This window comes from Choloepus didactylus, chromosome X (assembly GCF_015220235.1).
Source record: "Choloepus didactylus isolate mChoDid1 chromosome X, mChoDid1.pri, whole genome shotgun sequence".
Taxonomy (NCBI): domain Eukaryota; kingdom Metazoa; phylum Chordata; class Mammalia; order Pilosa; family Megalonychidae; genus Choloepus; species Choloepus didactylus.
The window spans coordinates 73,849,645-73,865,433 of record NC_051334.1 but is presented as its reverse complement, the minus strand read 5'-3'; the positions used below and the strand labels follow the sequence as shown (position 1 = coordinate 73,865,433).

Genomic DNA, 15,789 nt, shown 5'->3' with positions numbered 1-15,789 from the left:
CTGGAGGGATTGAACCTGAGAGGCTGGACTCACAGATCTCAGATACAAATGGAGGCAGGAATGAAGTACCATACTGCTAATTGTAGATTAAATAAGCATTTCCATATGACTGGAGAGACTCCAAGTCTCTTATTCTCTCTGGGTTACCAGAATGATGTCCTGCTGCAACTCTGCCCACACAACTTTAGGCAGGGGACTAAAAGACTCCTTTATTGGAAATTGACTAGCCCAGGAGAAAACTCATGCATACAGAACTTTCTATAGGCTTTTAGTGCCTTACTCTTAAACATGAATGGACAGTAAAGGATCACTAGAAACTTGAAGAAAGCTTCTTACATGAAAAAGACCAAAACAAACACAATGAAGAAAGGAATTTGGAGGAAACAGAGGCAAGGTGGGGAGAAGCAGAAAACCTCAACAAAATTATAATTCTTATCCTTAGAGATGAGCACTACATCTATGAATAGAATTATTCCTAGAAAGGAACAATTAGAGGATCAGAAAAGCCCTCTTAGAAACAGTCAAATAAAAAAAAATTCACCAGGAGAAGGAAATTGCCCACAAAGTAGAATAAACAGACAAAGATACGGAAAATAGAAGGAAGATAAGAAAAGCAAAGAAGGTCCAATATCTTACTACGAGGAATGCAAGAAAGAGAAAACAAAAAATGGAGAGGGGAGCATGTTCCAGTTTGCTAGAGTTGCCGTTACGCAAAATACCAGAAATGGATTGGCTTTTATAAAGGGAATTTATTAGTTTACAAATTTACAGTTCTACGGCCATAAAAGTGTCCAAACTAAGGCATCAACAAGAGGATACCTTCACTGAAGAAAGGCTGATGGCATCCAGAAAACCTCTGTTAGCTGGGAAGGGACATGGCTGACATCTACTGATCCTTTGCTCCTGGGTTCTGGTTTCAAGATGGCTTTCTTCAAAATGTCTCTGAGCTTTTCTCTCTTAGCTTCTCTAGAGCAAACTCTGGGCTAGCATCTCCAAATGTCTCCAAGCATCTCCAAGTGTCAGCATCAGTGTCAGCTCTTAGCTTCTCTCCAAAACATCCCTCTCAGCTGCTCTGTCTTCCTTATGTCTGTGAGATCTCTTATAGGACTCCAGTGATTTAATTAAGACCCACCATGAATAGGTGGGGTACCTATCTCTATGGAAATAATTTAATCAAAGGTCTTTCCCACATTTGATTGAGTCACATCTCCATGGAAACACTTAATCAAAAGATTAACGTCTGCCCTCACAAGATTGCATTAAAGAACATGGCTTTTGGGGGACATAATATATCCAAACTGGCACAGGGCATAATCAAAGAAATAACAGAAGAAGTCTTCCAAGAAAAGGAGGATATGAATTTCTAGATTGAAAGAACTCACCAAGCAGCCAGCACAATAAAAAAAAATGTCTATCAAGGTACATCATTGTAACATTATGTAACACTTGGGAACAAAGAAAAGATTCTGAAAGTTTCCAGAGGAAAAAATATAAAGGTCAATTATAAAGAATCAGTAATCATAACAGACTTCTCAAGAGCAACATTGGAAATAGAAAACAATGGGGCAAGACCTTCAAAATTCTGAAGAAAATTGATTTCCATTGTTGAATTCGAAACCCAGCCAAACTAACAAGTGTAAAAGTGGGGGAAAAAAAACAGTTTTCATGCATGCAATGCTTAAAACATTTATCTTTCATGTACCTTTTCTCAGAATGCTATTTGGATTGTGTTTCACCAAAATAAAAGGGTATCCACAAAACAAGGAGGGCATGGAATCCAATAAAGTAGAGTTTTAACACATAGATGAGGAGTGAAGCAAATTCCCAGCATGGTGATTCCAGGTTGACACCTGGGTAGTAGGCCTAGAGAGAGTGAACCAGGACAGAAGATTCCAGGATGGTTGTCTTCAAGAAAGAAATAGATTGGTAAATTACCTGGTATGTCTGACCATAATGAAAGGAGTTTTAAAGTTCTGTTATGAGGTTTGGATATAAATTACTGACAGATACATAGAAGGCTACATTAATGAAAAAAAAGGGGTTACTATTAACTCCAGGAAATATGAAAAGCAGTAAAAGAAAGGAAATGTAATCATATTATACTACATGTCTCATCTGTGAAAAATATTTACATAATCATAAATATGTAAACACTAAATACTCGTTTAATAAAAATTATGATATAACCACTTTTGACAGATTAAGAATTCCCAGATAAACAAAAGCTGAGGTAGTTCGTCATCACTAGACCGGCCCTACAAGAGATGCTCGAGAGTTCTGCAGGTTGAAAGGAAAGGATAATAGATGATAGATTAAAGCCACATGAAGAAATAAAGATCTTCAGTAAGTGTAATGACATGGGTAAATATAATTGTCAGTACTTGTGTATTTTTGGTTTGTAACTCCACTTTTTTACTACCTACAGAATCGAAATGTCAAATACATAAAATGTAATGATAAATCAGTGGTTTGGGACTCATAATGTATAAACATGTAATTTGTGACAAGAAATACATAAAGGTGGGGGGACGAAGGGGTATAGGAACATAGTTTGCATACACTATCAAAGTTAAGTAGGTATCAAAGCAAAAAGAGATTGTTCTAGATTTAGAATGTTATATTTAAGCCCCACTGTAACTACAAAGAAAATATCAGAGAATATGAAAGCTCATAGACACAGAAATTAGAATATACAATGCCAGGGGTGGGTGACAGGGGGAATGAATGGGAAAGTTAACACATAATGGATGTAGGGTTACTGTTTGGGGAGATGGAAATGTTTTAGTAATGGAAAGTGGTAAGGGTACCAAAATATTGTGAATGTGATTAATTCTATTGAATGGTATGCTTGGGAGTGGGTGAGATGGGAAAGTTTATTTTGCATATATATGCTCCCCCCCCAACACACACAAAGAACAACTAAAGAGACAATAACAACTAAATGCAATACATGATCCTGGATTGGATCTAACGAAGGAGGAAAAAAGACTCAAGGAGACATTATTGGGACAAATGAAAAATTTGGAATATATATATCAACGTGAAATTACTTGAACTTGAAAACTGCACTTAAAGTGGTTACATAAGTGAATATCCTTATTCTTAGAAAATGTACATGGTGGTATTAAGTGTTTAAGGAGCATGATGTATACAACCTACACTCAAGTGTCCAGAAAATGGACTGACAGACAGATGGACAAACAGACAAATAGATAGAACGATAAGGCAAATGTATCAAAATATTAAAATTGATGGATCTGGGTTATCAGGGGGATAGTGTTATGTTGGAATTCTTTGTATGGGTTTTGTCCTGTAAGTTTATGTTTGTTCTTGAAAAAGAATGATGTTGGAGGACTCACACTTTCCGATTTTAAAACTTATTACAAAGCTACAGTAATCAAAATCAAAACATCATGGTACCAGCACAAGCACAGACATATAGACCACTGGAACTGAGTTAAGAGCTCAGAAATATACCCTTACATCTATGGCCAGTTGATTTTTTACAAGGGTGCCAAGTCTATTCCATAGGGAAAAAATAGTTCCTTCAACAAATGTTGCTGGGAAAACTGAATGTCCATATGCAAAAGAATGAAGGTGGACCCCTATCTCACACCATATATAAAAATGAACTCAAAGTGAATCAAACACCTAAATATAAGAACCAAAACTATAAAACTCCTGAAAGAAAACAGGGAAATATCTTCAGGTCCTTATGTTAGGCAGTGGTTTCTCAGACTTTATACCAAAAGCATGAGTAACAACAACAAAAATAGATAAATGGGACTTCATCAAAATTTAAAACTTTTGTGCATCAAAGGACCTCATCATGAAAATAAAAAACAGCATACAGAATGGGAGAAAATATCTGGAAAACACATATCTGATAAAGATTTAATATCTAGAATATATAAAGAACTACAATTCAACAACAAAAAGACAAACAACCCAATTTAAAAATGGGCAAAAGACTTCAGTAGACATTTCTCCAAAGAGGAAATACAAATGGCTAAAAAGTATATGAAAAAAATATTCAACATCATTAGCCAAATCAGAACCACAATGAGATACTATTTTGCATCTATTAGAATGGTCACTATTTAAAAAATGGAAAATAACAAGTGTTGGAGAGAATGCAGAAAAATAGGAACATTCATTCATTGTTGGTGGGAATGTAAAGTGCTGCGGCTGCTGTAGAAGACAGTTTGACAGTGCCTCAGAAAGTTAAGTATAGAAATGCCTTATGACTTGGCAATTTCACTTGTATATGTATATACCCAAAAGAATTGAAAGGAGGGACTCAAACAGATATTTATACACTGATGTTCACAGCGCCATCATTCTCAATTGCCAAAAGTTGGAAGCAACCAGGTTTCATAAACAGATGAATGGATAAGCAAAACATGGTATATACATACAATGGAATATTATTCAGCCTTAAAAAGGAATGAAATTCTGATACATGTGTGACAACATGGATGGACCTTGCAGACATCATGTTGAGTATAAGCCAAATACACAAGGATGAATATTGTATGATTTCACTGATATGAGTTAATTAGAATAAGCATATTCTTACATGCTTATGCAATTTTATTGAAATATGTTCACACACTATTCACATACCATCCAATCATCCAAACTGTACAACAATCGATCACAGTATCATCATATAGTTGTACATTCATCAAAACAATCAATTTTAGAACCTTTTCATTACTCTGAAATATAAAAAATAAAAATAAAAGTAAAAAAGAACACCCCAAACATCCCATACCCCTTCCCCCCATTATTCATTTACTTCTTTTACTTTTTGTTCCCATTTTTCTACTCATTTGTTCATACACTGGGTAAAGGGAATGTAAGCCACAAGGTTTTCACAATCACATGGTCATAACATATAAGCTATATTATTATACAACCATCTTCAAGAACCAAGGATACTGGATTGCAGCTCAACAGTTTCAGGTATTTCCTTCTAGCTATTCTAATAAATAAAAACTAAAAAGGGGTATCTATATAATGCATAAGAGTTACCTCCAGAATGACCTCTCAACTCCATTTGAAATCTCTCAGCCACTGAAACTTAGTCAGAAACTAGAATATAGGTTATCACAGGCATGGGAGGGGTAGGGAATAGGGAGTTAATGCTTAATTGGTATCGAGTTTGTTTCAGGTGATGGAAAAGTTTTGGTAATGGAGAGTAGTGATGGCAGCACAACATTGTGAATATAGTTGATGCCACTGAATTGTGTATTTGAATGGTTGAAGGGGGAAATTTGGGGTTGTATATATGTTTCTAGAATAAAATTTTAAAAAACACATATGACTGTACAACACAGTGAACCCTAATGTAAATTATGGACTATAGTTAATAATATATTATACATATTAATAATATATATAATATATATTATATTAACAATACTAATATTGTTTCATCAATTGCAACAAAGTTACCACACTAATGCAAAGTATTAGTAATAGAGAAAACTGCATGGAGGGGGCGGGTATAAGGGAACTCTTATTTTCTGCTTGATTTTTGTGTAAATCTACAAATTCTCTTAATAAAAAAATTTTTTTTAAATGGCATGCTTGTTTTCTTCCCATCCAATTAAAGACTTGAGTAAATGCAGCCACTAGTAAGTAGTTTACCTGGTACTGGAACTGAATAGGCTGTAGTTGGCTGTCATTCTGAGTCATCTTCCTAGCTAGGGCCTCTTTCAGTGCAAGGGCTTTATTCAATTCAATCAGCTCCTTAGACATCTGAGCTTGACGTAGAGCATGTTGAGTAGTGAAAGCATCAGAAGATCTGCTGGTCTCTGGACTTGTTTCCACTTGCTAGAAGAGATCAGGATAATGATTTGTAAGAGAAACAAGCAATTGGAGTTCCTTAGGCACTGTTGCATCAATCCTCATGGCTGCTTCTCCATTAGCAATACATCTGTTCTTTTATAACTGTGGTTTCTCATACATTTGCTTTAAACACCTTCAATAAATTGAGCTGGTCTATTTCCCTGCTCTCACAAGCACCTTATTTCTTTTAGACACTTTAATTGACTGTTTTGGAGCCAACTAAGCATCTTGCTCTTTGTTTTATTGCTGTGGCCGAATTTTCTTAATTTTACCTCATCCCAAAGAGTCCTTAGAGGAGAAAGGGCACTGGAAATGGCACTTTGGGAATGAAAGAAATGGGGAAGCAGCCTCATTTATACTCACATAGCTGACCTCAAGTACTTGATTTATCTCCTATCTTCCTTCTTTTTTAATATTAAAACTATCAATATATATTCATTTTAGGGAGAAAAAGTCATTTCAAGCAAACCACTGTTCAGCCTTTCATTTTGACTTTACTCTTTAACCTCTATTAGGTTGCTTGAAACCTCTAATAGTTCAATGTGAACATGAGCACTAAAAATATTTTCCTTGTTCTTTTAGCTCCTAATAATCCCATCTATAGAAAAAATATGCTAAGAACAAAATTTTCTTTCTTCTCTAAAGATTTTTGACTTTGTCGTAATTTCCTAATTTGTTCCCCTTATCATTTTAACTTGCTGAACAGTTGATGAAGAATACCAGCACCTAACAGTAATTCAGTAAGCCAGTTTGCAAACATGGAATGTGACATCCCTGAGAAGTCCTGCCATCCAATACAATTATACTATTAGAGATAGAACCTATCCAAGTTAGGGAAATTTAGAAAGCTGAGAGTTACACTCAAAATTTCTGGATTTCCAGGGCATTCTATACAGTATGGTGGCAATCATAATTTTCTTCTTCAATTGAGTGATAAATTATAGGAAATGGCACAGTTAAAGCTCCTGGTTCTACACAAAGGGGGCAGTTACTTACAGCTTCTGGTTCCACTGCAGAATCAGTGGCTGCAGCCATGCAAGCAACAGTTTCATCCTGTAGTGACAAATGTTATAGTTTAGGAAAAGATTCTGAGGTGAAGCCAATTAATGGTTTTTATATTATTTATTTAATTTTTTTCAAGTGTACAAAAAGATGATTTAAGGTGCTGAACTCATTTTGTGGTCACATATAACTCAACAGCCACCCATTTCCATTTCCCTCCTCCCAAGAATCCTTCTTTATAAAGGGCGATTGTGTAGTCTCAGTAAAAAATAAGGTCATGTGATAACTAACATATCTATTGCACTTCTTCTGTTCTGCCAGAGATTATTGGGCCAGATTGAAACACTTAGCCATTTCAATAGGCCAAAGGTTAATTTACTTTACAGAATCTACCCTTTCTTTTTATGTTCTACCACTAAGTCTCCTTCTATAACATACAGGTCTAGCCAGTTCTCATGGGCATACCCTCCTAAGAACAGACATATCAAATAATGGCAATGTAGCATAAAAATGAATAGAATGAAGAGTTATCATTGATTTTTATTTAATAATCAGTCAAGAGAGCAAGATCCTACTCCATAAATAAATAAATGCCCCAGGTGCACATGCAGAAAAAATGTGCCCACAAATGTACCGCAGTCGCTATCCCTCCTACAGATAAGAATGGATCACATGTGGCTACTCCAGGTAGTGATTACTTAGAGGCAAAGGGTAAGCACTAATTCCCTACCAGAGAAGGGCAAATTCCTTTTTTGGGCATTGGAACAATAGCTACCTAGAAGGGAAACCTAAAATCACTTATTAGGACTAATTTGTTTATAGGCTATCCTATGAGCAAGCTTGGTTCTCCCCACTGGAATTTAGGCTTTATTTGGCATTGTAATATATGGATTACCACTTCTGTTTAAGTGGTTCTGAAAAGCAATGAGAAGGATTATTTCTAGGAAGTCACATGATTAAGGCGGTCATAGATGAAAGACTTATTGGCTCAATAGCAAGGAAAGAATTTAGTGTTAGCACATGGAGTCTTGTACCAGTCCTATGAAACATTAAATAGTTGTTGAAACGTGAATCTCAGTACCTTTAAAGAGAGGAGTGAAGAGGCCCCAGTAAGTGCTGTTTGTAAAGCATTTCCCTTATTCTGCCTAGAAATTGCCCATTAGTGAGGATCAAAGAGAATTTAAAGGAAGCTCCAGCATTCCCACATCTTCTCTCATCATGATTTACAGTACTAGTGATTTTCCAAGGGCAGGACATACCAAATCCTTTTTAAAAACAAATCACTTCATATATATTATAGGTTAATGGATATACTTTCATCCCTCCCATTTTAATTTTCAGTATAAGGACTAGTTATAGGCCTATGATAGATTAGTAGAGCCCATCACATTGGCTTTAGGAGGCTTTTCCTAGCACCTTCCAGGGGATCAGGACAAAAGTAGGTGGGATAAACCTTGAAGAAGATATGCTGTTACTGTGAGTTTACCTTCAGTTTTTTGGCCCCAGTGAAATTTCAGAATGCTAAAGTTTAATCTTAGGGCTACTGTGATATGGCAGGATTCTGCCTTCATAATCCTAAATGTAAATATCTAATAGGATTTATTTCATTCTAATGACTCTCTTTCCTCCCATTCCAAGGCTACAACTGATAAGTAAAAGAGGATTTTCTGAAGGTGATGGTCACGGGAAGAAGGCTAGGGTACATTGTGCTACATTAACCAGCAATACCCTTCTAAATGAAGTTCATGATTGTAGGCTATAGGCAATACCATTACCAGGCATTCAAAACGCTTTTTATGAAACTAGTCTCAGAGGAGGGGGTAAAAACCAAAAAAAAAAAAAAAGTATTTGATTTTGTGGGAACTGAAAGGATTGTATGAATTTCCTCACAGGTGACTGCAACAAGGAGGTTTGCTTGAATTATATTTTAAAGGAAGCAATGGTACAGTTTAGCGCTTTATAAACCCCAGGAGGAAGATCCAGGAACAATGGTTGCCTTCATAATTGAAAAGAGGGTTTCATCCTCACTTAAAATAAAAACAGTTTTAATCCAGAATGAAGGGCACAAGTGCTTACATTTAAAACATTTTGCTTTCACTGTAGTGAGTCAATAAAAGCTACAGGATACATTGTTGTGTATTTCAAAAAGAAAAAAAGAAACATAGCTGGGAGGGTTTCCAAACAATAGACATGGAGAAGTGTGATTCAAGGGTCCAGCAGGAACCCTGGATAAAAGGGTTTACTCTGCTTAACTCTGACAGTGGCTGGAAGCCAGGAACTTTATCAGCTTGTAGCAATCTGTAACACCCTCCTGCTGCTTGTGCCAAGTGCATTTTGGTGGTAGACACGGGCGATTCCACAGAGTTTTTCTGAGCCAGCCACCACTAGCAACTTCCTCTGCAGGCATGCCAGGTACCAGTCATACTGCCAGATCCTCATGGAGCATGCAATATCTTATTTTATTAATTTTTCATCTTTCCCATGTGACTTAAAGTCCCTGCAATAAGGTGGTGTGAATTCCTTGAAGGATGGTGTGGTGGATATTAACAATGGTGCTCTGGGTCACTATTTTCTGAACTTGTAAGTTTTGGTTCCAGTAGGGTTCTGCAGTACATTATCTTAATTCTGAGGTGGCTCATACAAGGTTTTCATATATTAGATGTTTTAGCTATATTTAAGGGGCATTATAGATGGTGAAATTTAACCTTGTGATAGCCATTCCCTAGCATGTACTCTATACTTCAGTCACAATGATGTTCTTACAATTTTCTAAACATTTACTTTCCTACCTCTTTGCTTTTGCATGTCTTTTCCTCTGTGTGAACTGTCCTTTCCCCTTTGTCTAATGGCAAAATCCTATTAATTTTTTAGGACTCATTTTCTTCTGTGATGCCTTCCTGAATTTTCTAGGCTTTTCACCCTTCCGTTTGTGCTCCTACTATATTTTACTCATATTGCTAATGCAAAAGTGTTAAAACAGACATGATAGAGGGTTCCCAATTTTCTTTGTCTTCAACCCTGGCCTCTCCCCTACTCATCGCCTTTTTTTTTTTTTTCTTTTTTTTTTATCTTCATTTTATTGAGATATATTCACATACCATGCAGTCATACAAAACAAATCGTACATTCGATTGTTCACAGTACCATTACATAGTTGTACATTCATCACCTAAATCAACCCCTGACACCTTCATTAGCACACACACAAAAATAACAAGAATAATAATTAAAGTGAAAAAGAGCAATTGAAGTAAAAAAGAACACTGGGTACCTTTGTCTGTTTGTTTGTTTCCTTCCCCTATTTTTCTTTTTTTTTTTTTTTTTTTTTTTTTTTAAATCATCATTTTATTGAGATATATTCACATACCACGCAGTCATACAAAACAAATTGTACTTTCGATTGTTTACAGTACCATTACATAGTTGTACATTCATCACCTAAATCAATCCCTGACACCTTCATTAGCACACACACAAAAATAACAAGAATAATAATTAGAGTGAAAAAGAGCAATTGAAGTAAAAAAGAACACTGGGTACCTTTGTCTGTTTGTTTCCTTCCCCTACTTTTCTGCACATCCATCCATAAACTAGACAAAGTGGAGTGTGGTCCTTATGGCTTTCCCAATCCCATTGTCACCCCTCATAAGCTACATTTTTATACAATTGTCTTCGAGATTCATGGGTTCTGGGTTGTAGTTTGATAGTTTCAGGTATCCACCACCAGCTACCCCAATTCTTTAGAACCTAAAAAGGGTTGTCTAAAGTGTGCGTAAGAGTGCCCACCAGAGTGACCTCTCGGCTCCTTTTGGAATCTCTCTGCTACTGAAGCTTATTTCATTTCCTTTCACATCCCCCTTTTGGTCAAGAAGATGTTCTCCGTCCCACGATGCCAGGTCTACATTCCTCCCCGGGAGTCATATTCCACGTTGCCAGGGAGATTCACTCCCCTGGATGTCTGATCCCACGTAGTGGGGAGGGCAGTGATTTCACCTTTCAAGTTGGCTTAGCTAGAGAGAGAGGGCCACATCTGAGCAACAAAGAGGCATTCGGGAGGAGGCTCTTAGGCACAATTATAGGGAGGCCTAGCCTCTCCTTTGCAGCAACCGTCTTCCCAAGGGTAAAACCTATGGTAGAAGGCTCAACCCATCAAACCACCAGTTCCCTATGTTGCTAATGCAAAAGTGTTAAAACAGACATGATAGAGGGTTCCCAATTTTCTTTGTCTTCAACCCTGGCCTCTCCCCTACTCATCGCCTTTTTTGCTACCTCTACTGGTAGCCCCCGAACCTTGACTAACCGACAAACCACAAGGCTTGCAAGAAGAGCTCTTGAAAAATAATCTTCTGACAGTTATGGGGATGGGATTACACCAGTGATCCTGAACAAGAGACATGAAAACTGGAACAGCCTCCAATCAAAAGTTTTATAGCATTAAAAACAAAACCAGAGAGATCTAAGGTGGCGGCATAGACAGGAGTGGAAGCTAAGTAGTCCCCCTGGAACAACTGCAGGAGGACAGACGTGAACGTCCAATCATCATACACCAACCTGATTTGGGAGGAATGCCTGAGATTATAGCACAAAATCTGTAAGTAAGAACTGCGGATCCAAATCGGGAGACCCCTCCCCCATAGCCCGAGCTACAAAGCCTCGTGGTGCCAGAGAGAAGCTTTCTCCCAGTGAGTGAATATAGCTCAGCTGAGCTCCAACTGGGGTTTTAATTAGCGAGTATGAACTGCTCACTATGAGGTGCGAATCCCCAACAAGTAGACAGAGGCTTTGGGTGACGACTAACCTTGGAAAGCCGGAGGGTCTCCTCGGACTAGCTCTGTTCCTTTTTCAACTCAGTGGAGAAAGCCTTGGCCATTTTGAGTTCCCAGTTCTGTGACCCAGACAAGGGTATGGCACAGGCAGAGAGAGACCATTGAAATGCTAATGACCCCCCCAAGACATCCATCTTCTCTAAAGAGGAAAGGGGTGGGGCCCAGCTTTACTGCCTGCCTTTCATTCAGAACTTACACCAGTCAAGAATTATAGGCTAATATTTGCATCAGGCAGACAGCCTCCCTGCACGGCCCAGCAGCCCGGGGCTTAGCTTGAGGGACGACGTGCACAGCCTTCCCTCAGCAGAGGTCCTGGAAGATCACAGCTGAGAAGGGGGGCCCACTTGGAAAACCCAGGGACGCTATGTCAATGCCAGTGGTATGTGGGTCAGTGACAGAAAATCTGGGGCAAAACTGAAATGAAGGCTTAGACTCTTGCGGCAGCCTTGAATCTCCAGGAACCTCGGGGATTTGAATATTAAAGCTGCCCTTCCTCTCTGGCCACCCATACACATGCCCCACATTCAGGGCAGATGGCTCCAGCAACACACCCAAACTGAGTTCTCCAACTGAACCCCACAAGAATCATTTCCCCACACACCACAGAGACAGAGTTGGGAAGAACTGACTGGAGGTGTATAGGTGACTTGCAGACACCATCTGCTGGTTAGTTAGAGAAAGTGTACGCCAAGAAACTGTGTTTCTGAAAAATTAGATTGGTATCTTTTGTTTACAACTTGAAAGAACCCTATCAAGCAAAGCAAATGCCAAGAGGCCAAAAACAACAGAAAATCTTAATGCATATGATAAAACCAGACGATATGGAGAATCCAACTCCAAACTCCCAAATCAAAATATCGGAAGAAGCACAGTACTTAGCAAAATTAATCAAAGAACTACAATCGAGGAACGAAAATATGGCAAAGGATTTAAAGGACATCAAGAAAACCATGGCCCAGGATATAAGCAACATACAGAAGACCCTAGAAGAGCATAAAGAAGACATTGCAAGAGTAAATAAAAAATTAGAAGATCTCTTGGAAATAAAAGAAACTGTTGGCCAATTTAAAAAGACTCTGGATATTCACAATACAAGATTAGAGGAAGCTGAACAACGTCTCAGTGTCCTAGAAGTCCACAGAACAGAAAATGAAAGAACAAAAGAAAGAATGGAGAAAAAAATTGAAAAAATCGAAATGGATCTCAGGGATACGATAGATAAAATAAAACGTCCAAACTTAAGACTCATTGGTGTCCCAGAAGGGGAAGAGAAGGGTAAAGGTCTAGAAAGAGTATTCAAAGAAATTGTTGGGGAAAACTTCCCCAATCTTATACACAATATAAATACACAAAGCATAAATGCCCAGCGAACTCCAAATAGAATAAATCCAAATAAACCCACTCCGAGACATATTCTGATCAGACTCTCAAGTACTGAAGAGAAGGAGCAAGTTCTGAAAGCAGCAAGAGAAAAGCAATTCACCACATACAAAGGAAACAACATAAGACTAAGTTGTGACTACTCAGAGGCCACCATGGAGGCAAGAAAGCAGTGGCATGACATATTTAAAATTCTGAGAGAGAAAAACTTCCAACCAAGAATACTTTATGCAGCAAAACTCTGTTTCAAATTTGAGGGAGAGCTTAAATTTTTCACAGACAAACAAATGCTGAGAGAGTTTGCCAATAAAAGACCTGCCCTACTTCAGATTCTCAAGGGAGCCCTACCAACAGAGAAACAAAGAAAGGAGAAAGAAATATAGAGAATTTTAACAGACATATATAGTACCTTACATCCCAAATCACCAGGACACTCATTTTTCTCTAGTGATCACGGATCTTTCTCCAGAAGGGACCATAAGCTGGGACATAAAACAAGCCTCAGTAAATTAAAAAAAAAAATTGAATATACTCAAAGCACATTCTCCAACCACAATGGAATACAAATAGAAGTCAATAATTTTTGAATTGTAACTCCACTATTTACTTCCTACATGATATAAATTATACAAACTCTAATGACAAATCAGTGGTTTTGAACTCAGTGTAAAATATGTAATTTTAGACAACTATATAAAGGTGGGGGAACAGAGGAGTATAGGAACATAGTTTATGTGTCCTATTGAAGTGAAGGTGGTATCAAAAAAAAACAAGATTGATATGAATTTAAGAGGTTAATTTTAACCCTCACAGCAAACACAAAGAAATTATCAGAGAATATAACCATAGAGATGAAATGTAGAGTTTGGGTTAAGAGAAATGGGGGAAGGGGCAATGGGGAGTTAAGAAATGAGTGTGGAGTTGCTGTTTGAGGTGAAGGGAAATTTCTAGTAGTGGATGGTGGGAAAGAGCATTACAACATTCTAAATGTGATTAATCCCACTAATGGAAGGCTAGGGAGGGGTGGAATGGGAAGTTTTAGGCGGTATATATGTTTCCACAACTGGAAAAAAAAAAAAGTCTAAATAGATGACGATTGAATACCAAGGATGAACTTGGATGGGATTGGAGGATAGAGGACAGGTGGCTCAAAGGGACACAGTTGAGACATAAGGTAAAGGAAATATAGAATGTAAGCTTTGCATCATTGTTGAATCTCTTGTACTTCGTAGTGGCGCTTAATGGGATTGCATAAAAGAATGTTCTTGTTCATGGGAAGTGTATACGTGAATTATAGTGTATGTTCAAGGATGTGTGCAGCTAGCTCTCATATGTTCAGAAGACAGAGCAATAGATGATGGATGATAGATAGGGAGGGAAAGAAATAGCAATGTGACAGTATATTAAAGTTGGTGGATTGAGCTATCGGGGGAGGGGGGTCAGGGTATGACGGAATTCTTTGTATGGGGTTAGTATTGTTTTTGCAACTGTTCCTATAACTTTGAATTTATTTCAAAAAACAAACAAACAAACAAACAAACAAAAACATGAGCCAAACCACAAGGACATAGGCCCCTATCTTCTCAACCCAAAAAACTCTAACCCTGTTCCGACTTGGGAAGTTATTTCGAGTTCAGATGCTCCCTAAGTGCATCAGCAGAATAATACCTTTGATCCCTATTTGAGTCACTTAAGTTATTTTCTTTTGACATTAATATAGCATTAGCAAAGTGACACAGCTATGAAGCAGCAGAACTGGCTTCAAACCAGGGTTGGTCTCGTTCTGAAGCCCAGGTCCTCAATAACTATGCTCTGTTGTTGGATAAAAAAACTGTCATCTTGGACTGCTCATGACAGTTTTGTACAATACTACTTATGCTACAACACTGCCTCCTAGTCTTTTGGGAGTTTACTCATTTGATTTCTTGGATCAAGCCATCTTAACCCTTCTGCCCACAATACTATACGGCATTTAAAAAAAATTTACTCTTAAAGAACAAATATATGTGGATGATTTTATGATATCCTTTTGATAACCCTAAAAAATATTGGGCAAGACCAGGGGTTGGAGAATCACTTTTCTGCTACAGTTAAAATCTCTGCTCCAGGACTAGGAATTACCACCAGGCATTTACATATACATTACTGCTTCAGAATAATAAAGAAGACAGTACAAAACCAACCGCAACCCTTTAAGCAACCATAACCACTTAATATAGTATGTTATACTACAACTTCATTGAAAAAAGTATATATGCCCAAGGACTAAGACAGAGAAAGAACTCACATAAAATAGATTTTTTAGGGTAGTGGGATTGTGAGAAATTTTTCCAACACCCCCCAAAAACCCACATCCACTACTATAATAGTTCTAAAAATAAATAAAAATGGGAACTTATCAACTTATGGCAGAATGATCATTTGAATTTATTTATTAATGGTTATAAAAGACAGCTGTGGTATTCCTTGGTCACTCTGAGCTATCTGTCAGACTGCAGCTTATTTCAAATCAGAGAATGGTACAGTGACTCTTATCAAGTTAGCCTGCACTGAGAGGGCAACAAATCAATGACTGCTGCTCTTGCTACCCAGGCAATTTTGCACTGCCATATTACTGCTTCTCGTGTTTGATTAGAATGCTAAAATATTAATGTGCTATTGCATACATAACCTATGAGTGTTTTGATTTAACAAATTCAAAATTTAGATCATATCCAATGATCCA

General features: G+C 37.6%; 1 protein-coding gene across 1 annotated transcript in view; it reads right to left on the bottom strand.

Moving 5' to 3' along the window:
* KIF4A (kinesin family member 4A) overlaps positions 1-15,789 on the bottom strand; it is a 146,476-nt gene that overhangs the window by 68,004 nt on the left and 62,683 nt on the right. Inside the window, exons 14-15 of the mRNA XM_037821548.1 lie at positions 6,853-6,909; positions 5,656-5,841 (exon numbers count right to left, since the gene is read on the bottom strand). Of these exons, the coding sequence (XP_037677476.1) occupies positions 5,656-5,841; positions 6,853-6,909 (243 nt within the window). The remainder of the gene's footprint in view (positions 1-5,655; positions 5,842-6,852; positions 6,910-15,789) is intronic.